This window comes from Muscardinus avellanarius (genome assembly GCF_963383645.1).
Source record: "Muscardinus avellanarius genome assembly, chromosome: 7".
Classification (NCBI taxonomy): Eukaryota; Metazoa; Chordata; class Mammalia; order Rodentia; family Gliridae; genus Muscardinus; species Muscardinus avellanarius.
The window spans coordinates 562,767-586,206 of NC_137793.1; the positions used below are offsets into that span (position 1 = coordinate 562,767).

Genomic DNA, 23,440 nt, shown 5'->3' on the forward strand with positions numbered 1-23,440 from the left:
AATGAGGGCTCCAAATAGCCTACGAAACCTGGTCCCTCGCACTGCGGGCCACTCCTCCCACGATACTCTCACGTGTGTTTCCTCACGGTCAACTCTGAACTGGCCCGTGGGATAAGACGGAGTCTACAGAGAGTAGACGTCACAGAGTAAAAGACAAGTAAATCAGAGCGTGTACTCTATCCTATACCCTGACCCTGGAAAGATGTGGGTCTGCTTTAAAAAAGAAATATACGCCCAGTCACAGTAAAGCTCAACACTGCGCAGAGGGTCTCGTCATCTTCAGCGGGGACCACAAGCTGCGCTGTGAAGAAGTGCATAGCAGAGGAGAAAGCGGGGATGGCGTCGGCACTGCGCGGCGCGGAGGCCCTCGCTACCTGGGCTCCCGAGACGCACCTGCTCCACAGGAGTCCAGGGACCCGCCGGCCGCACGGTCCAAACGCCCAAGTGTCGCCTAAGCCACCACCGCACCTAGCCGCAGAGCTGCCTAGAAGCTCAGCGGTTCCAAGGGCTACACCACGCACACACTTCATGGCCTAACCGACAGAAGGGAAAGACTTTTTCCTCTTTGTATATCTATTTTTAATAAAACTTAAACAGAACCTGTATATAAATTTGGACTTCCATCCAATCCCTCTCCAGTTTCCTTAGGAGGAACTCAGAAATGGAAGCAAGCAAAACAGAATTATAGCCATGAACGACTGGACTTTAAACATGATTATCAAGTTTAAGGGACAGAGACAATTGAATGTTTTATAATACCAAACTTTAAAAAAATTTACAAAAAATTTCAGTTCATCCCCTTAGCATTTCTAAATATTGGTGTTATTTCTACACGGACAGATTAATATATTAAATTAAGCCAAGATTTTAAAGTGGCAAAATTCTATCATTCTATTAAACAAACAAACAAAGATGTTTTAAAACAAAACAAAAAAAACCCACATTAGTTGCTTCATGTTACATTTCACAACCATTATGTTAAATGTCTTCTTTTCTACAGAAACAGGGTCCTTTATGTCACGACTGCACTTATTTACTGCTAGATGTTTACAATTACGCGGCCTAGTGTCGGGCTGGAACCTGTGGGAGGTGACATCTGAGGTCTGAGTTCCAACCTAAGGTGTGCCGGGCCCTCTCCTAGGCCCACACTGCAGGGAGGGAGAGGGAATCACAGATCAAGTTCCTAAGGCCGCTTCACTCTCTTCTTGGCTTTCTGTTTCTCGGAGATCTGTTCAAAATCTCATCCTCCTATTGAGTGAAAAAAGAAAAAAACAGAAGAAAAATTATGAGAAGAAAATACACCAAAAGACACAAGCTGCCCAGAGGTAGTCCTCAAAACTGTAAATTCTTAGTTTTTTTTTTTTTTATACTCAAGGGCATTCTACTGAGCTATATCTCCAAGTCCGAACATGGTGGTGCACGCTTGTCATCCCAGCATTTGGGAGGCTGAGACTGGAAGACTGCGGTTTGCGGACAGCCTCAGCTACTTAGTGAGGCCCTGTGCAACTCAGTGAGACCGTTTCAAAAAAATAAAAAGTAGGGCTGAGGGTATAGCTAAGAGGTAGAATACCCCTGGGTTCCATCCCCAGTACCACAAAACAAAACAAAACAAAACACAAAAACAGGGTCTCACTAAGTTACAGAGGGCCTGGCCATGAACTGGGGTCCTCCTGTCTCGGGCTCTCAAGTAGTAGGGTTATAAGCACGCGCCACTGACGAGTTGCTGTGACACTGCTGCCTTCGCGTCACTAGACTAAAGACTTTTAAAAAATGTATGTGGGGGTAGGGGATTGTACTGGGGATTGAACACAGGGCTTTCTACCTCTAAGTTATACCCCTAGCCCTATTTGACTCTTTATTTTGAAATAGGGTCTTAGTTACTAAGTTGCTGAGGCTGGCTTCAAATTTCTAATTCTCAGCTTCACAAGTACTGGAGTCATGAGTGTGTACCACCAGCACTCTCAACTTTTTTTTTTTTTTTGCAGTACTGGCAATTGAACCCAGGGGCATCCTACTCTGAGCTAAACCCCAGCCCCAATTTTTAATTCTTTTTTATTTTTGGTGGTACTGGGGATGAAACCCTTCTACCTCCGGGCTACACTCCCAGACCTATTTTATATTTTATTTGGAAGCAGGGTGTCTTAAGCCAGTGTGGCTGGCTTCAAACCTGCGCGATCCTCCTTTCTCCGCTTCCCAAGCACGGGGGTTACAAGCGTGCGCCACTACACCCGGCCCAATTTTTTATTCTTTATTTTGAAATAGGTCTCACTAAATTGCAGAGGGCCTCACTAAAGTAGCTGAGGCTGGCCGCAAACCTGCAATCCTCCTGTCTCAGCCTCCCGAATGCGGGGATTACAAGTGTGCGCCACCAGGTCCAGCTCTCAACATTACATTGTAGGAAGCATATGGGGATATAAAAAAGTCTGAGACATGGTCCCTACCTTCAAAACCTGCATTCTAGTTGAGACAGAACACTTTCATTACAACTATACATAAGACACAAACAGTATTGGCGTTTATCAGTAGAAAGGCAGAACGCTGGGCATAGTGGCACACACTTGGGAGCTAAGAAAGGAGGATCGCAGGTTCACAGCCAACCATGGCAACTCAGTGAGACCCTCTTTCAAAATAATAAAAAAGGGCTGAGGGTGCAGCTCAGCAGTAGAATGCCTCTGTCTGAGTTCAATCCCCAGGACAAAAAAAAAAAGGCAGAACTACAGCAGCCAGGAAAGGAACCTGAGTACGGACTGTTCTCTGCCTAGAATACTCTTCCCACTCACACAAAACCCACCGCTTCCAAGTATCTGCTCCATGCCAGCTTCCCATGGCGCCTCCGACGCTGCACCCCATGTGTCCACTGCCTCCTGTCCTACCTTCCCGCGGCTGACCTGACACACTGCACCACGAAACACCTACTGTCTCTTGCTTACTGTCGATTTGAGCTATGAGAATTTAAGCTCCCAGTGGCAGGTTATCTCTGTCAGGTTCACTGACAACGCATGACATATGACAGACAGACACCGAACAGCTATTTGTTAAATGAAGTAACTAATTCATGGACTACAGGGACACAAGTTTACAATACAATGATATGTGTAAAAAATACCTTTGAGAGGAAGATGAGTCAGAATTGCTAAATAAGCTTCCATCTTAGAAAGCATTTTATTATTTTCCCCTATAAATTTCTGCTTCCAGAAAACCATTTTTAGGGTTAAAAAAAAAAAAAACTTTTGAAGTTCAGATATAGCTTAAAATTATCAAATAAAATGTTGACCTAGGTCAGGCGTGGTGGCGCACGCTTGTAATCTTCACGCTTGGGAGGTGAAGACAGGAGGATCGCGCAGGTTTGAAGCCAGCCTTGCTGGCTTAAAAGACCCTGTTTCCAAATAAAAATAGGTCTGGGAGTGTAGCCCAGAGATGGAAGGGTTTCCAGGAATCCCAGTACCACCAAGGAAAAAAAAAAAAAAAAAAGCTGACCTACAGCCAGGTGTGGTGGCGCACGCTTGTAATTCCAGCATTTGGGAGGCTGAGACCGGAGGATCACAGTTTGCAGCCAGCCTCAGCTACTTAGTGAGGCCCTCTGCAACTCAGTGAGACCCTGTTTCAAAATAAAGAATAAAAAATAAAAAATAGGGCTGAGGGTGTAGCTCTGAGGTCAAATGCCTCTGGGTAAGTTAACCTGTGCCACTCAGAATCTTACTTTATCAAACTTAGCTCTAACATAGCCAGGCATGGTGGTACACACTTGTGATCCCAGAATTTGGGAGGCTGAGACAGGAGGATCGTGGTTTGTGAATAGCCTCTGCTATTTAGTGAGGCCCTTTGCAACTCAGTGAGACTGTCTCAAGATGAAGAATAAAATAGGGCTGGGTGTAGCTCAGAGGTAGAACCCTGGATTCCATCCACAGTACTGGGGCGGGGGGCGGCGGGGATTGACTACATGAATTCTTACTGTCACAGCCACTAAATTAAATTATCCAAGAAATATATTCTCGTTATTTAAATGTGCCTTCAATTTATCTGCTTAAAATACAGAAGGTAGCCAGGCATGGTGGCGGGTTCCTGTAATCTCAGTTCTTGGGACGCAAAGACAGAAGAATCGCAGGTTTAACACCAACCTCAGCAACTTAGCAAGAACCTGTTTTTTAAAAAAAGGGCTGGGAGCTAGGCATGGTGACCCATGCTTGTAATCGGGTACTTGGGAGGCTGAGACAGGAGGATCGTGGGTTCGCAGCCACCCTCAGCTACTTAGTGAGGCCCTTTGCAACTTAGCAAGTATTTGTATCAAAAACTAAAAGCTAAGCAGGGCGTGGTGGCGCATGCTTGTAATCCCTGAGCTTGGGAGGCTGAGAGGAGGATCACACAGGTTCGAAGCCATCCTCAGCTACTTACTGAGGCTCTCAGCAACTTAGTGAGACCCTGTTTCCAAATAAAATATAAAATGGGTCTGGGAGTATAGCCCAGAGGTAGGAAGCCTCTGGGTTCCACCCACAGTACCACCAAAAAAAAAAAAAAAAAAAAAAAAGCTAAAACAGGGCTGGGTGTGCAGCTTGAAGGTAGAATCATTTGCTCCTGGGTTCCATCCCTAGAGCCAGGGAAAAAAAAAGGGCTGAGGGTGTAGCTCAGAGGCAGACTGCTTCTGGATTCAACTCCTAGACCAGAAGAGAAGCAAAGGTACTTCTGATCATCTGTCCACTTTACCCCCGCTTTAGGTTTCCTCTCTTCCTCCTCTCGACTGACAGTTCCTCCGTCTTCTTCAGCATCACTTTTTTGTTTCTCTTCTGGGATAAAAATTAAACAATTGAGTAAGACCTTAATTTCATCTTGGTAATTAACACAATCAGCACGAGCTAAGCCAATCTTCACGATGCTCTCTTACTGGGGTATGGCCAGATTCTGGGCAGCTGCTTCTTAACAAGCTTCTCTTGGCCCTCTTCCTTCCTCCCCCCCCCTTCACATCTGGCTGAGGAGCATCAGTCTTCTATTTATTTTTTTGTGGGTCTGGGGATGGAGCCCAAGGGCATTCTACCTCTGAGCAACACCCTTAGCCCTATTTTTTATGCTTTATTTTGAAACAGGGTCTCACTGATTGCAAAGGGCCTCAGTAGCTGAGGCTACCTTCGAACCTGCATGATCCTCCTGTCTCAAACTCTCAAATGCTGGGATTACAAATGTGTGCTACCATGCCAGGCTAGCATCAGTCTTCTTAGGAAGCCTCTCTTGGCCCTCCTCCTCCTCCCCCTCCCCCTCCCCATCTGGCTGAGGAGCATCAGTCTTCTTACCAAGCCTCTCCTGGCCGTCCTCCTCGTCACCGCCCTCCTCCTTCTCCTCCTCCTTCTCCCCCTCCTCCTCCTTCACATCTGGCTGAGGAGCATCAGTCTTCTTATACTCCATAGTGCTGGGCTGTTTCTGAAATATTCCCCAAAGGGCAAGCTTGGTTCACATGTCATGTATTATGTTACTGTGTAACTGCTGAAAGTCTAAGGCAAGATCCTAAACCACCCTATACACAGGGGTAGACACAGACACGAGGAAGCCTAATTCCTCCCCCGAAGAACTTTTTCTTCAGTGGCTGGGAGTGTGGTCTGAGTAGAAGAAACAAGAACACAAGGTCAGGCGGCCAGTACAGGTCTGGCTCCTCGAGTTGACTCAGACACTGGTGCAGAGCAGAGATGGGAGAGTGAGGCTGGAGACAGAGCTGTGGACCTGGTAACATCTGAATACGGGCAAAGCACAAGGCGCAGCGGGTGGCGGAGGGCAGGGCACACAGCAAAGGCTAGGGCAGCGACGGCCAGCAGGGCTGCGGGCCCTCCTCTGTGCAGAGGGTGGGGGTGGTGAGGAAGCAATGCACGGTGAGAACCAAGCCAAATTACAAAGCAGAAGAACGGGACATCAACGCTAGGAGGAAATGCCAGTGTGTGTCCATATGACTGATTTTATTCAGTTTTTCTCTTTAAAAACAGTTGCTGCCAGCCGGGCATGGTGGCACACGCTTGTCATCCCCACGCTTGGGAGGCTGAGACAGGAGGATCGCGCAGGTTCGAAGGCAGTTCAGCTATGTAGTGAGGATCTCAGCAACTTAGAGAGACCGTTTCCAAATAAAATATAAAATAGGTCAGAGAGTGTAGCCTGGAGGTAGAAGGCTCCATCCCCAGTACCACCAAAAAAATAAAAGTAAAAATAAACAAAATAAAAACAGTTGCTGCCACGTATTCAGGAGAGTCATACAGTGACCTACGAAGGCTGGCTGCAGAGGTCCTGCTCCGAGTTGAGTACAATAAACGGCCACTGAGGAGCAGTGGGTAAGGTTTCAAATTTCAGCTCAAAATGCGGCCCAGTCATTACCAAGCTGCTTCAAAGGTAGTACATCCTAGTTATTTTTAACACAGTAAGAGTTCTTTCTCAAAGCAATTGCTGAGCCACTCCTACCTTTCCGGAACAGCAGAAGAGGATAACGAGGAACACGGGCAGAGCGACAGTCAGAATGTAGACCACCCAGAGCCACGGGCGCTCCTCGGCCGCCTCGAGCATCTGGCCCACCACACCTGGCTGAGAAACGAGGAGACAGTGAAGGCAGGCCCCGGCTTCCACCCAGCACAGCTGGTGCCTCCTGGCTTCGCAACCCAGTACTGCACTGCTCAGGTCCTCCTGAACTGGGGGCATTAAACCTCTGAGCTATACCCCCGGCCCTATTTTTTGTTCTTTATTTTCAAACAGGGTCTCACTGAATTGCAAAGGGCCTCAATTAAGTAGCTGAGGCTGTCCCAAACCGGGATCCTCCTGTCTCAGCCTTTCAATGCTGGAATTACAACTGTCCACCACCATGCCTGGCAAGATTCGGTTTTTTTTTTTTTTTTTTTTTTTTTTTTGGTACTGGGATTCCTGGAAGCCCTTCTACCTCCGGGCTACACTCCCAGACCTATTTTTACATTTTTATTTGGAAACAGGGTCTCCTAAGCCAGCGTGTGCGGCTGGCTTCGAACCTGCGCAGTCCTGTCTCTGCCTCCCAAGTGCGGGGATGACAAGCGTGCGCCACCACGTCCGGCTAAGATTCGGTATTTTAAGAGTGCATTAAAACATTTGCTTATCTGGGCATGGTGGCGCACCCTTATAATTCCAGCATTTGGGAGGCTGAGACTGAAGAATTGCGGTTCGCGGACAGCCTCAGCCACTTAGGCCCTCCGCAACGCAGTGAGACCCTGTTTTAAAATGAATAAAAGACAGGCGTGGTGGCACATGCTTGTAATCCCAGCATTTGGGAGGCTGAGACCTGGAGGATCGCAGTTCGCGGACAGCCTCAGCTACTTAGTGAGGCCCTCTGCAACTCAGTGAGACCCGGTTTCAAAATAAAGAATAAAAAATAGGGCAAGGGGTGGAGCTCGGAGGTCAAATGCCCCAAGGTTCCATCCCCAGACCCGCAAAATAAATAAAAAAATAAAATAAAGTAAAATAAAGAATAAAATAAAAATTGGGCAGGGAGTGTAGCTCAGAGGTCAAATGCCTCTGGGTTCCATCCCCAGACCCACACACACACACACACACAAAAAAAAAAGTATTGCTTAATGGCAAACTCTGATAGAAAATCAAATAATATATTCTGCACAAAGAGCCTCTAAAGCCACTACACTGATGAAATCATCTCAAAAATCATCACTTTTCTTTTCCACAGGCTATGGCTCTACTTTTTATGACAATACTCCCAAGTAAGGGAAAGGACAGGCCCTGACAGCTGCTCCCCTAGGCGTGACCCCCGCAGACACAATGCACGGGAAGCGCACACACCTCGGCTGCCCCGTCGGCTGCTTTCTTCAGGCCCCAGCCATCGCTGGCCCAATCATCCACTACTCTCCGATCACTACTGATGATGAAGTTGTCAAAAAAAATGTCAGAAGTCATGGACCACAGCTCCAAACCAACGGCACTAAACGGAGTCATCCTGAAGGGCTCCAGATCTTCAAAGAAATCTGGGTTTGGAATTTTCCTGGGTTTCCAGATTCCCTTAAGAAAAGAAAAATATTTCAGATATAGATCAACAAAAAAACCTGTATGATGAATTCTGCACGACTAGTAGAGGTTAGGTGCTGACTTTATCAGACTCACTACTGACTTTTTCTTACATACTTGTCTTAAGATTTCTGGATTCCAACTACTTTCAATTTCTAGTATCTGTGATTGACAATCTCCCTATCAACTGCTCACGGGAGCAAGGACGGTCAGGACACTATGTGTGTACGTGCGTGTGTGTGCGTGCGTGTGTGTGTGTGTAGGACGGTCAGGACACTGTGTGTGTGTGTGTGTGTGCGTGTAGGACGGTCAGGACACTGTGTGTGTGTGTGTGTGTGTGTGTGCGCGCGCGCGCGCGCGTGTGTGTAGGACGGTCAGGACACTGTGTGCGTGTGTGGGGAAGGGGGGTATTCCCCCATGGGGATAGGGATGGAACCCAGGGGCATTCTACCTCCAAACTGCACCCCCAACCCCAATTTTTCATTCTTTATTTTGAAACAGGGTCTCACTGAGTTGCAGAGGGCCTCAGTAAGTAGCCCTGAGGCTGTCCGCGGACCACAATATTCCTGTGTCAGCCTCCTGAATGCTGGGATTGCAAGCATGCACCTAACTCTAACCTAGTGTATGCACACAGGTAAACCAGACCTAATGCCTTACATTTTAAAGTTTGAGAAAGAGGAAATGATTATAAGTAGTTTTGCTAAACTAGAAAGAGAAAGAAGGCTGAGCGTGGTGGTGCACGCTTGTATTCCCCGCGCTTAGGAGGCGGAGACAGGAGGATCACACAGGTTCAAAGCCAGCCTCAGCTACTTAGTGAGGCTCTCAGCAACTTAGTGAGACCCTGTTTCCAAATAAAATAGAAAATAGGCCTGGGAGTAGAGCCTGAAGGTAGAAAGCCTCTGGGTTCCACCCCCAGTACCACCAAAGACAAAAAGCAGAAAACAACAAAAAGAGAACGAGTGTTAGCGGCACATTTCCAGAGTAACCGAGAGCTTCCTTCACTCCAAGTCTTCGAGCACCTCGGGGAAGCCCGCTTCTCATAGCTGTGGACGGACTGCTGTGGTCCAGTCACCCCAGCCACCACGTCACACAAAGGGCCGGAGCGCCTGCCACCCGACAGCTGACTGCTCTGAGGACAAATATCCCATCTCCCTTTTTTGGGTTTTTCCCTAGAAGTTACAAAGCAATTGTGAAAGCTTTTGTTTTCGCTTTCTAGGCTTGTCTTTGCAACACAACTCACTGAGGAAGTTTAACTTCTGTTCTAATTCAATAGCTTGATTATGATGGTCACGAACAGAGCCAGAGAAGCAGCTCCACCTCCTCCTTCAAGCACAAACCTGGTAGTTAGGGTTGTCGATCATGGGAGGCTTCCACTTCCCCTTGTAGCTGGGGTTGTCGATCATAGGCCGCTGCCACACTCCACACCCAGGAGCCGACTCACACTTAGGGTTGGCGATCTGCGGTGCCTCCCACTCTCCATCCATATCCTCATCCCTGCAGGTGAGAGACAACGAATCACTAGTGGGTTCCGAGAGGCAGGCCTGTCATGAAGACTGGCTGGCCCAGCCTTTGCCAGTCCTGGAATGCTCAGAGTCCTGCTCAAAGCAGTGCCTGCTCCAGGTTCTCATCTCCAGAAATACCAGCTTTGCATAACAAATACATTAAAAGACTCAATGAGAAAAAGATAACCCGATTTGTCAAGCTTTCTAGGTGTGGGTATTTGGCTGTTTTTAAGTACTAAGTTTCTGTTTTGTTTTATTGTGGTACTGGTGATTGAACTCAGGGACGTTCTACCTCCAAGCGATACCCCCATGCCTAATTTTAACTATTTATTTTGAAACAGGGTCTCTCTAAGTGGTGAAGGACCTCACTAAGTTACTGAGGCTAGCCACAAACTTGTGATCCTCCTGTCTCAGTCTCCCAAGTACTGGGATTACAAGTATGCAATACACGCTTGTAATCCCAGCATTCTGGAGGCTGAGACAAGAGGATCGCAGTTTGGGACAGCCTCAGCTACTTAGTGAGGTCCTTTGCAACTCAGTGAGACTGTTTCAAAATAAAGAATATAAAATAGGGCTGGGGCTGTAGCTCGGAGGTGGAATGCTCCTGGGTTCCATTTCCAGTACCGCAATAAATAAATAAATAACTTAAAAGTTAACTCAGACTCTTAGCCAGGTGCAGTGGTACACACCTATAATCTTAGTACTTGCAGGGTTGAGAAAGAGGGAGTATCATTTGAGGCCAGCATCAGCAACTTAGATGCCTTTTCATAAGAAAAATAAATAAATAAAGCTGGGGAATGTAGCTCAAAGGTAGAAGGCCTCTGACTGAAGCCCAGTACTACGGAAAACAAGCCCAATCTCTTACCAGTCATCTGGCTTCTCTGCATCTGGATCTGGTACATACTCGGGCTCATCATCCAACCAGCCTTCAGGTTTTGTGGCCTCTTCATCTGGAATCTTAGCAGGGGCATCTTCATCCCTAAAACACAAAAAGAAACCCAGTTGTAACAACAATGCCAGAGAATTACAGTGTATATAGGTGCTAATGTTAAAATTTAAAATGATTCATAAATCTTATTATCTTAATAAAGGGCTAGTATCCAGAATAAATTCTTTTAGTACAAGAGATAGAACACAGGAGCATTCTATCTCTGAGGCACACCCTCAGCCCCCCCCCCCTTTTTTTGGTGGGACTGGGGTTCCTGGAAGCCCTTTTACCTCCGGGCTACACTCCCAGACCTATTTTTATATTTTTATTTGGAAACAGGGTCTCCTAAGCCAGTGCGTGCGGCTGGCTTCAAATCTGCGGGATCCTCCTATCTCTGCCTCCCAAGCGTGGGGATTACAGGCGTGCACCACCACACCCGGCACACCCTCAGCCCTTTTTAAATTTTTTTTTTGAGACATGGTCTCACTAAATTGCTGAGAGCCTCATAAAGTTGCTGAGGCTGGCCTCAAACCTGCCACCCTCCTGTCTCAGCCTCTCTAATACTAAGATTACAAAAGTGTGTCAACCACATCATGCAATTCTTACAGGTCAATAATAATAAAAAAAAATTCAAGTTTTTATTTATCTATTTTTTAGATGGCAATAGGGGTGGAACCCAGAGGCTTTTTTTTTTTTTTTACCTCCGAGCTATACTCCCAGACTTATTTTATACTTTATTTGGAAACAGGATCTCATTAAGTTGCCAAGAGCCTCACTAAGTAGCTGAGGCTGGCTTCAAACCTGTGCAATCCTCCTGTCTCAGCCTCCCAAGCACTGGGATTACAAGCGTGTGCCACCATGCCAGGCCCAATTCAAGCTTTTAAAATATCAGCAAACAGGGCAAGATGTGGTGGCGCATGCTTATAATCTCCGCACTTGGGAGGTGGAGACAGGAGGATCGCGCAGGTAGGAGCCAGCCACACTGGCTTAAGAGACCATGTTTCCAAATAAAACAGTGTAAAGTAGGTCTGGGAGTGTATCCCAGAGGCAGAAGGGCTTCCAGGAACCCCAGCACCACTAAAAAAAAAAAAAAAAAAAAATTATATATATATATACATATATACATACATACACACACACACACACACACACACACACACACACACACATATAAAGATATATATATATATCAGCAATTCCAGTACTTTGGAGGATAGAAGAGGAAGATTCCAAGTTTAAGGCCAGCCTAAACAACTTAGCAATATTCTGTCTCAAAGAATGAATAGGGCTGGGAGTGTAGCTCAGTGGTGGAGTGCCCCTGGGTCTAATATCCAGTATTACAAAAAAAGAAAACAAGAAATAAGCTGGGTGTGGTGGAGCATGCCTGTAATCCCAGTTCTTAGAAGGTTGAAGCATGAGGATGGTAGGAGGTTGGAGGCCAGCATTTAGTGAGGCCCTCTTTCAAAATAAAGAATGAAGCCAGGCATGGTGGCACATGCTTGTAATCCCAGCGTGTGGGAGGCTGAGACAGGACAATTGTACAGGTTCAAAGCCAGCCTCAGCTACTTAGTGAGGCTCTCAGCAACTTAGTGAGACCCTATTTCTAATAAAATATAAAATTAGGTCTGGGAGTATAACCCAGAGGTAGAAAGCCCCTGGGTTCGACCCCCAGTACCACAAAATCATCATCATCATCATAATAATAATAATGATAAAGAAAGAAAGAATAAAAAATAGGGCTGAGGGTGTTACTCAAAGGTAGAATGCCCCAGGCTCAATCCTCAGGATTGCCCCTCCCAAAGAAAAATCAGCAAAGGATTTATTTATTTATTTATTACAGCGCTAGAGATGGAGCCCAGGGGCTTTCTACCTCCAAACTACACCCCCAGCCCTATTTTTTATTCTTTATTTTGAAACAGGGTCTCACTAAGTTGGGAAGGGCCTATGTAGCTGAGGCTGGCTGCAACCCGCGATCCTCCTGTCTCAGCCTCCCAAACGCTAGGATTACAAGCCTGCACCACCGTGCCCAGGTTTTTATTCTTTATTTTGAAACAGGGTCTAAGTTGCGAAGGGCCTATGTAGCTGAGACTGTCCGAACCCAGAACCTGTTTCAGCCTCCTGAATGCTGGGATTACAAGTGTGTGCCACCACGCCCAACTCAGCAAAGGATTTAAGTAAACATTTCGTCAGAGAAGCAATAACAACCAACAGTAAGTACACGAAGAGATGTCCATCACTGGCCATCAAGGAAATGCATTCAAAACCATGATGAGACAGCACTCCAAGGATGGCTACAGTAAAAAAAAATTAGTAACAGTAGCACTGGCGAGGAGCAGGTGGAGAAATTGAAAGCCTTATTCGCTGCTGGTGGAAATTGTGCAGTTGTTTTGGAAACAACCTGGCAGCTCCTCACAAAAGTAAATAGAGTCCACTTGGAGTTGCCTGCCCAAGAGAATGCAGCACATCGATGTGCGCAGAAGCACTGTTCATCCCCACATCCAAGGCCGAGCCTACACGCCCATCGGCACAGTGGACCCTGAGACGTGCTGCGGCACACAGCCGCACAGAGATGACGTCTTCACACGCCTGGCATGGAGAGCCCTGCAATCCCGTGCTGACCACGAGGGAGAGCGAAGAACGCATGCTGGACGCGCCCTTTACACGAAACACCTAGACAGGGGCCGCCACATGGGTGGCTGCCAGGGCCAGGCAAGGACGGGAGTGACTGCCCAGTGGTTCAGGCTCTTCAGAGTATGCACACACTAAAATCAGACGATGAGGAAAATGGCCGAGGCTGAGGAATACAAAATGCCATTCAATTGTTACAATGCACTGATGAAATAGTATGTCACTCAATGGTATGCCTACAAAAAGGTTCCTAAGATACAAGTTCATCAAGAAATACCCGATTTTAAGCAGGGAGTGGTGGCCCACGCTTGTAATCCCCGCACTTGGGCAGCTGAGACAGGAGGATCGCGCAGGTTTGAAGCCAGCCTCAGCTACTTAGGGAGGCCTTCTGCAACTTAGTGAGACCCTGTTTCCAAAGTATAAAATAGGTCTGGGAATGAAGCCCAGAGGAAAAAAAAAAAGCCCCTGGGTTCACTCCCAGTACCACCAAAAAAAAAAAAAAAAAAAAAAAAATCAGCTGGCTTAAGAGACCCTGTTTCCAAATAAAATACAAAATAGGTCTGAGAGTGTAGCCCAGAAGTAGAAGGCCCCTGGGTTCCATCCCCAGTACCACCAAAAAAAAAAAAAAAAATCATCAAAACACAGAACAGAGCTGAGGCATGGCTCAGAGGTAGGAGACCGCGCGCACACATACACGCACGCACACCCTCACAGTGGAGGGCGAGGCTCACCAGTCCTCAGGCTTCACAGCATCCGGGTCTGCTATTCTGGGCCTTTCATCCCAGTCCTCGGGCTTCCGGTCTTCTGGGTCCTCGATTTCTCGAGAAGGATTTACGGCAGGAGTCATGTCATTTAACAGATTTCCACTATTCACAACAGACTGGTCAACTAGTATTTCGAAACTATTATCTGGATTCAAGACTGAAAAAAGTGAAATGCAATTAATAAGTTACTCTCAAGCTTGCTTCCCAAGACAAAAGACATGGCGTCTAGGGGAGCAAGTGGGAAAAGCCCAGGCAAAGGTGGCGGGGCAGCCGCCCGGCTCTTGGGACTGAGCAGTCCCTCAGGGGCTCTGCCTGAGGAATGCAAGCGCTATTTCCCCGGGTTCCTAGCACCACCGAGGACAGTTCAGATTTACAGCAGAAGGCTCATCCGTGGCACACGCCAAAGGTCCAACAAGAGAACACTAAGTATCAACCGGACAGGACGAGCACACAGCAGTGAGGGCCGCTGAGCTGCCTTCCGTTCATGTGGCTTCACTGTGGTGCTGGACTGAACCGGGTCTGGGGAACGCCTCTAAGCACTCTAGCACAGGCACACTTTGACGCCCAATGCAGGAAAAACCTGGAACCCAGGGGCTCTACCTGAGTTTCACCCCCAGCCTTATTTTTTTTTTATTCTTTATTTTCAGGTCTCACTGAGTTGCAAAGGGCCTCACTAAGTAGATGAGGCTGTCCGTGAACCGTGATCGTCCTCTGTCTCAGCCTCCTCAATTCTGGAATTACAAGCATGCACCAACACACTTGGGTCTGCTTATTATTTTGTTTTATTGTTCGGGGTTTTTTTGGTGTGTGTGTGTGTTTCTAGGGTAGGGATTGAACCCAGAGGCATTCTAACTCTGAGCTATATCCCCAGCCCCCTGTTTTGGTTGTACTGGTGTTCCTGGAAGCCCTTCTACCTCCAGGCTACACTCCCAGACCTATTTTATATTTTTGAAACAGGGTCTCTTTACGCCAGTGCGGCTGGCTTCGAACCTGCGCGATCCTCCTGTCTCCACCTCCCAAGCGCGGGGATCACAAGCGTGCGCCACCACGCCCGGCTCCCAGCCCCATTTTTTAGTTCTTTATTTTCAAACAGGGTCTCACTAAGCTGCAGAGGGCCTTACTAAGTAGCTGAGGTTGGCTACGAACCTGCATTACTCTTTATTTTGAAACAAGGGTCTAACTGAGTTGCAAAGGGCCTCATTAAGTAGCTGAGGCTGTAGGGGAACCAAGAACCTCCCATCTCAGTCTCCTGATCGCTGGGATCACAAGTGTGCACCACCACACCTGGCCATGCTCTATTTCTGAAAGAAGATCTCGCTAAACTGGGAGGGCCTCACCCAGTAGCAGAGGCTGGCTGTGCTACTGCGATCCTAAAATCCTCCGATCTCAGCTACCAAGTACTGGGATTACTAGCACGCGCCACCATACCAAACTAAAAAGCTTCATTTAACCCAATGAAGAAACAAAAAAACACTATGGCCAGTTATGGCGGCACATGTCTGTAGTCCCAGTACAAGGGAGATATAGTAGTTATGTAGTGCTGTAATCCCAGTACTTGGGAGGCTGAGACAGGAGGATTGCAGGCTCACGGCCAGCCTCGGGTACTTAACTTAAGTGAGGCCACCTACAACTTTGTAAGACCCTGTTTCAAAATAAAAGAATAAAACGGCTGGAGGTGTGGCTCAGAGGTAGAATGCCCCTGGGTTCCATCCCCAGTACCACAAAGATAGCTAGCTAGCTAGGGCGGGCTAGGGATGTAGCCCAGAGGCAGAGGTTCCTGGTTCAATCCCTGGTAACACAAAAAGCTACCAAAAGTCCAAAGGTTAACATTAAATGTCTAGGTATTAGAGCACCCAAAGAAAGCTCAACCAAAAGATAATCCTGAAAAGGATATACATGTTTTTACTGTAACTCTTATTATTTAACATTTTCTCAGCAAGAAACTAAACAAGGGCAGGGACGGACATGGAGCACTTGTCGGCTTCGGCAGCACTCGCACGCTGAGCTGACCCGGGCCCTCAAGCAGTCCTTAGAGCTGCTCCAAACCCACTTCCCAGGCAGCCGTGGAGAAGCAGGCCTTCAGCGCTGGACAGTTAAGGAAGCTCTTCCCACACCCCGGTCCTAAGCCAAGGCTCCTCAGGCGCCAGGGGCTGGGCCGCTCCCAGTAAGTACCGTGGGTGTTAGTGGATGCTAAGTGCGTAACCCCTTGGCCCGTCTAGTGTCCTTACCTAACGTGTACAGATGCGTCTTCTTATCAATGAAATAGGTCTTCAGGTCTGCGTCCGGCCTCTTAGCATGCTTCTCTTCGTACAGGCCTGTCTTGGGGTTTTTGTGACGGAAGATGAAGTGCAATTTATAATCCTCTCCACATTTATCTGGACCAAACATAATTGTATAGGGGGTCTTGTCGTGGAACTGATCCTTCAGAAAAAAGATGCATTATTTTAAGTCACTCTATTCTAAGTGTTCAAAAGCAATCTTTCAAAAGTATATATCCCCCCGCTTTTCTTTTGTACCATACTGGGGATTGAACCCTGGGGCTTTCTACCTCAGAGTACACTACCAGCCCTATTTTTATTCCTTATTTTGAAACAAGGTTTAAATTACTAAGAATCTTACTAAGTAGCTAAGGCTGGCTGCAACCTATGATCCTCCTCTCTCGGTGGCCCAAGCACTGGGGTTACAAATACGTGCCACCCAGGCCTGGGATGGAACCCAGGGGCATTTGACCTCTGAGCTATACCCCCTGCCCTATTTTTTTATTCTTTATTTTGAAACAGGGTCTCACTAAGATGCAGAGGGCCTCAATAAGTAGCTGAGGTTGTCCGCAAACTGCGATCCTCCGGTCTCAGCCTCCCGAACGCTGGGTTTGAAAGCATGCACCACATGCCCAGCTTCTATTTCCTCTATAAAACCCCGAATAAAGCCAGGAGTGGTGGCACAGGCTTTTAATCCCAGCATTCAGGAGGCTAATTGGAGGATCATGGTTCACGGACAGCTTCAGCCACTTAGTGAGGCCCTCCGCAATTTAGTGAGACTGTGTTTCAAAATAAAGAATAAGCCAGGCATGGTGGCATATACTTGTAATCCCAGCGCTTGAGACAGGAGGATCACACAGGTTCGAAGCCAGCCTCAGCTACTTAGAGGGACTCTCAGTATAAAATAGGTCTGGGAGCACAGCCCAGACGTAGAAAGCCTCTGGGTTCCACCCTCAGGACCACCAAAAATAAACAAATACAATAAGTAAGAAATAAAAAATAGGGGTGGGAAGCCGGACATGGTGGCACACGCTTGTAATCCCGTCATTCAGGAGGCTGAGACCAGAGGACTGCAGTTTGCGGAAGCCTCAGCTACTTAGTAAGGCCCTCAGCACCTTATTGAGACCCTGTTTCAAACTAAAGACTAAAAAATAGGACAGGGCGTACAGTTCAGAGGTTGAATGCCCCTGGGTCCCATCTCCAGACCTGAAAAAAAAAAAAAGAGGGTCTGGAGTGTAGCTCCGAGGTCGAATGTCCCTGGGCACAATATCCATACCACAGAAGAAGAAAAAAGACAAATTTCAAATGGAAAACACATTAATGTCAAAGTTGATACTGCCAAACCTCCAAAAGATTCCAACAGCAGCGCTTTGTTTTCACAGGTGCTATAAAATTCTTTTTACTTTTCGTTTTCTATGATTCTTTTTTTGCTGCTTTTTGCAGTAGTGGAGATAGAATCCAGGGGCATTCTACCTCTGAGCTATACACCCAGCCTTATTTTTTATCATATATATATATATATATATATATATATGTTACACTCCTAGACCTATTTATTTGGAAACAGGGTCGCTGGCTTCGAACCTGTGCGATCCTCCTGTCTCCGCCTTCCAAGCACAGGGATTACAAGCGTGCGCCACCACACCCGGCTTCATTCTATATTTTGACACAGGCTCTGAGTTGCAAAGGGCCTTGCTAAGTAGGAGCTGAGGCTGTCCACAAACTTCAATCCTCTTGTCTCAGCTTGCCAAATGCTAGAATTTTTTTTTTTTTGGTAGTACTGGGGGTGGAATCCGAGGCTTTCTACCTCCAAGCTATACTCCCAGACCTATTTTATATTTTATTTGGAAACAGGGTCTCACTAAGTTGCTGAGAGCCTCACCAAGTAGCTGAGGCTGGCTTCGAACCTGTGCGATCCTCCTGTCTCAGCCTCCCAAGTGCAGGGATTACAAGTGTGAGCCACCACGCCCAGCCAAATGCTAGAATTAAAGTGTTAAGTCACCATACCCGGCTCCAGCATTTTTTTTTTTCTTTTTTTGCAGTACTGGAGATGGAACCCAGGGGCATTCGACCTCCGAGCTAAACCCTCATCACTATGTTTTATTCTTTATTTTGAAACAGGGTCTCACTGAGTTGCAAAGGGCCTCACTAAGTAGCTGAGGCTGTTTGTAAACCGCAGTCCTCCTGTCTCAGCCTCCCAAATGCTGAGATTACAAGCGTGCCCACCACGTCCGGCTCTCAGCCCTATATTCTTATTCTTTATTTTGAAACAGGGTCTCACTAAGTTGTGGAGGGCCTCACTAAAGCCGAGGCTGGCCATGAACCTGCGATCCTCCTGTCTCAGCCTCCCAAGTACTGGGATTATAAATGTACACCACCACACCCAGCTTTCTCTAAGATCCTTAAAAAATAACTGTGGGTGGCTTGCCACATAAAGAAACGTAAGCACTTACCAAATTGAGTTCTGGTGTTTTGGAAAGAAGTTTCACATATGCACCACCACATTCTATTCCATTTTGGAAATTAACCTCATACCTAATTTCAGAGAAAGGCAGTAAACACCATAGCATTTTCAAAGATCAAATTTTTTAATTTCAGCCCCTACTCCTGGTCATACTTTCTTTAAGAAAGATCCTATCTCCTATTGCTTTTGGATGGCTACTCAGTCCCCAAATTAAAGTAAACTTTAATGCAGATTCTCATGCTTCCTGCAAAACCCAGAATTGTCAGGAAGATGAATCAATAATTTTTTTTGGGGGGGTACTGGGGTTCCTGGAAACCCTTCTACCTCCAGGCTACACTCCCAGACCTATTTTTATGCTTTTTATATGGAAACAGGGATCCTTAAGCCAGTGCGGCTGGCCTCGAACCTGTGCGATCCTCCTGTCTCCGCCCTCCAAGCATGGGGATTGCAAGCCTGCGCCACCGTGCCTGGCCATGCCCAACTTTTTTAGATTACCCTTTTTGTGTGTGTGTATGTATGTGGTACTAGGGATTGAACTCAGAGGCATTCTAATTCTGAGCTACACCGCTAGCCCAATTTTATTTTGAAACAAGGTTTTGCCCCATTGCTGAGACTGGCCTCAAATTTGTGATTCTCCTGTCTCAGCCTCCCAAGTCCAGCAACATGCTTGCAATTACGCATTCTAGAAAGGTTCTCCTGTCTTCTGCAGTGCATGGGGTTGAACCTGGGGAGTTGTGTTAGGCAGATACCCTACTCCTAGAGCTCTAAGCCTGGCCCTGGCGCTTCCAAGCAGCATTTCACTTACTGAACAATGAGAGGCTTGGTATCGAACAGGAAAGGCTTGCTGAGTTTAGCAGAGATGGCATGATGCTTGGCTCGAGACATCAGGACAAGGCCTTTATCGCCTGGAAGCTTTGTGTCCTTCATTTCATCCACCTCCCACTTTCCTAGAAACACAAACAAAGCAAAGCGCTTCATTCCTAAGCTACATCTTTGTGTGTGGTACTGGGAATTGAACACAAGCATTCTACCTTCAATAGTCAGACGAATTTGGTTTATTTGGAAACAGGATCTTACTAGTTTGCTAAGAGCCTCACTAAATTGCTGAGGCTATCTCTGAACCTGTGATCCTCCAATCTCAGCCTCCCAAGTACTAGGATTACATGCATGTGCCTCCAGGACAGCTAACTGTATCTTTTAAAGTCTTTTTATTTATTTATTTTTTTTTTTTTTGCAGTACTGGGGATAAAACCCAGGGGGCATTTTACCTCCCATCTACACCCTCAACCCTATTTTTTATTCTTTATTTTGAAACAGGGTCTCACTAAGTTGCAAAGGGCCTCACTAAGTAGCTGAGGCTGTCAAGGAACAGAAATGCCACTGTCTCAGCTTCCTGAATGCTGGGATTACGAGCGTGCACCACCATGCCTGGCTCAGCGAGCCTTGTTTTTAACACCTAGTAGCACAGTCGATTAAATGGGCCGATCCCAGTACCCCATCGTGTATAAGGCAACAAACAAGGACAATGCAAATCTCAAGGGAAAGATTGAGATGGCACACACAGGACACATGTTGGGCAAACACTCCCCCACTGGGCCAACCACCGGCCCGACAAGGAGAAGCCCTGCGATTGCCTCCTTTTAAGCTTTTTAAAATTTACTGGCATGGGTGATTAAACCCAGCGGCATTCTACCTCCGAGTTCCACCCCGAGCCCTTTTCATCTCTTAGAAACGGGGTGTTGGTAAGTGCTGAAGCTGGCCTCCAACTCCAGACCCTCCCGTCTCGGCCTCCCAAGCACTGGGGTCCCGGCAGCCAGCCTCCAGGTGGAGTGATGTCCCCTCAGTCTGCTACTCGGGCTCTCACCGTCGTATTTGGAGATCTCATCGTCAGTGTCATCCTTCTTGGCTTTGGATAAAACCCACCTGAAATACAACAAACCCCAAAATTAAGATTCAAACAACGGCTGGCCTAACAACAAACATTCTAGGAAGGAGGGGCAGGGAAGGGAACAAGAACCGCAAGTTCCAAAAGACTACTTTCCTGAACAACGTGAACACGGCCGAAGCGGGACCCGCAGCCTACATGTCCTGAGCACTAGCCAGGCGTGGCGGCACACGCCTGCAATCACAGCGCTTCGGGAGGCCGAGAAAGGTCTGGACCCCTAACCAGCCTCAGCTGCTTAGTGAGACCATGAATAAAAAAATAAGGCTAGAGGTCTAGCTCAAAGGCAGAATGCCCCTGGGTTCAACACTCAGTGCTGTAAATAACGTAACATAACATGAAAGGGTCCCAGTAGCCAGGAACAGTGGCACCCGCCTGTAATTTCTGTAGTTGACAGGCAGGGACAGGAGGATCCCGGTTCACAGACAGCCTCAGCTAGTCAGGCCACAGCAACTTAGTGAGACCCTGTTCAAAAAAAAAAAAAAAGGGCTGCGGATATACGCTGGAGGTAGAATGCCCCTGGGTTCAATCTCCAGTGCCACAAAAAATAAAGATAGATTAGACAGATAGACAAAGAGATAGAGGGTTAAATAGAATACATAGGTAGATAAAAAGGGACCCACTATTCCATCTTCTTAAATAACGGTCACCTCTAAGGCTTTTCCCCTGAGAAAACACTTACCCTGTCAGAGACCCTCTGTCAAAGGAGTCAGCAAAATAAACTTCCCCTGTTGGAACTGGAGCTTTGTAGGTGACCTGTGTTCAACATAAAAATCAATTAAAACTCAAGTTTTCAGCAACATTCCTTTACTAGTAAAATTTATCTTCTTAGTTTGCTTTAAACGGCCACAAGCTAGCCAGGTGTGGTGGCACACGCTTGTAATCCCTGCACTCGGAAGGCTGAGACAGGAGGATCGCACAGGTTCGAAGCCAGCCTCAGCTACTAAGTGAGGCTCTCAGCAACTGAGTGAGACCCTGTTTCCAAATAAAATATAAAATAGGTCTGGGAGTATAGCCCGGAGGTAGAAAGCCTCTGGGTTCCACCCCCAGTACCACCAAAATAAATAAATAAATAATAAATAGCCATAAGCTTTCATAGCTGGCCCTTTAGTTCAATCCATACAGACAACTGGCAAGAAATAAATAACAAGGGCTGCCAAGAGAGAGCAATAAGTATTTTAGCAAAGCTTGCTTAAAAAAAAAACAAAGCCGGGGCCGGGCGTGGTGGGCACGCTTGTAATCCCTGCAGTTGGGAGGCTGAGACAGGAGGAGCGCACAGGTTCGAAGCCAGCCTCAGCTACTCAGTGAGGCTTCCAGCAACTTAGTGAGACCCTGTTTCCAAATAAAATATATTAAAAAAAAGGTCTGGGAGGATAGCCCGGAGGTAGAAAGCCTCTGGGTTCCACCCCCAGTACCACCAAAAAAAAAAAAAAAGCCGGGTGTGGTGGTGCACGCTCGCCATCCCAGCATTTGCGAGGTGCAACATGAGGATCCCGGTTCACAGAGAGCCTCAGCTACTTAGTGAAGCCCCTTGCAACTCAGTGAGACCCTGTTTCCAAATAAAGAATAAAAAATAGGGCTGGGGGTATTGCTGGGAGGTAAAATGCCCCTGGGTTCTACCCCCAGTACTGCAAAAATAAATAAATAAAATAAATTGTTTTGGTACTGGAGATTGAACCCAGGGGCATTTTATCTCTAAGATACACCAAAACTCATTTTATTTTTATTTTTGAAACAGGGTCTTGCTAAATTGTTGAGGCTGGCCTTAATTCTGGGATCCTCCTGTCTCTGCCTCTCAACTACTGAGATTACAAGTGTATACCACCACGTCAGGCTTATCTTTCTTTTTTATTTCTTTATTTATTTTGGCGGTACTGGGGATTGAACCCAAGAGCAATTTATTCTTTATTTTGAAATAGGGTCTTATAGTTGTGAAGGTCCTCACTAAGTAGCTGAGATTATCTGCAAACCACGATCCTCCTGTCTCTGCCTCCCAAGTGCTGGGATCACAAGCGTGTACCACCACACCTGGCATTGTCTTTTTTTAAAAATGGTTCTGGGGCCAGCCCCAATGGTGGCATATGCTTGCATTCCCAGTACTTGGGAAGATGAGACAGGAGGATCGCAGGATCATGGCCAGCCTCAGCTACTTAGTGAGACACTATTTCAAAATAAAGAATAAAAGATAGGGCTGGGGGTGTGCCCTGGATTCCATCTCAAATACCACAAAAGAAAAAAAAAAGGGAGAGATAAAAGGAATAGACTGAAAGCCCACTCAAACCTTTGGAGATGGAGGGATGCTGGTGTCTGGTTTTGCATCTTCTACCTCTTCAATGACATCATCAAGGTCATCCTCAATGTCAATCCTGCCATCTTCATGTCCGTCATGAGCCTGAATCATGGCAGTTCCAAGGACCAGAAACATACAAAGCAACCACTTCCCTTCCATGATCTACATAAAAAATAAGACATTTAAATGTACTGCCTACTATTTAAAATTTCGTAAAGAATACTAACTTCTTTCTCATGCAAAATTAAGGCTTTCAAATTAAAGGGCTAAAAAAAATTTTCTTTCCTTTTTTTTTTTTTTTGCGGGTCTGGGGGTGGAACCCAGGGGCATTCGACCTCCGAGCTACAGCCCCTGCCCTATTTTTTATTCTTTATTGTGAAACCGGGTCTCACTGAGTTGCAGAGGGCCTCACTAAGTAGCTGAGGCTGTCTATGAACCGCGATCCTCCAGTCTCACCCTCCTGAATGCTAGGATTACAAGCGTGCGCCACCACGCCCAGCTCTAAAAGAAATGTTACTGTAGTTAAGTTTTGTAGGTAAGGAAAGTGAATTCAGAAGTTAGGGAGTTTTCCTAAAACAATTGAGTTTTAAAAGATTCAATTTTAGCCGGGCGTGGTGGCACACACTTTTAATCCCAGCATTTGGGAGGCTGAGACCTGGA

General features: G+C 46.7%; 1 protein-coding gene across 3 annotated transcripts; it reads right to left on the reverse strand.

Annotated features, from left to right (window-relative positions):
* Positions 1-1,194: 1,194 nt before the first annotated feature.
* On the reverse strand, positions 1,195-22,939 carry CANX (calnexin; the record flags this gene model as incomplete). Of its 3 annotated transcripts, none has more annotated exons than XM_080698470.1 (14): positions 1,195-1,248; positions 4,702-4,781; positions 5,283-5,403; positions 6,430-6,549; positions 7,783-7,998; positions 9,342-9,498; positions 10,372-10,485; positions 13,794-13,983; positions 16,055-16,247; positions 18,538-18,619; positions 19,354-19,495; positions 20,413-20,471; positions 21,173-21,246; positions 22,772-22,939. In XM_080698470.1, the coding sequence occupies 14 exons, from the start codon at positions 22,937-22,939 to the stop codon at positions 1,195-1,197; spliced, it is 1,770 nt and encodes a 589-aa protein (XP_080554596.1). The 3 variants fall into 3 exon arrangements, with proteins under 3 accessions (XP_080554596.1, XP_080554595.1, XP_080554594.1); XM_080698469.1 differs by having other exon boundaries at positions 4,702-4,778; positions 5,283-5,409; XM_080698468.1 differs by having other exon boundaries at positions 5,283-5,409.
* Between the last annotated feature and the right edge of the window lie 501 nt (positions 22,940-23,440).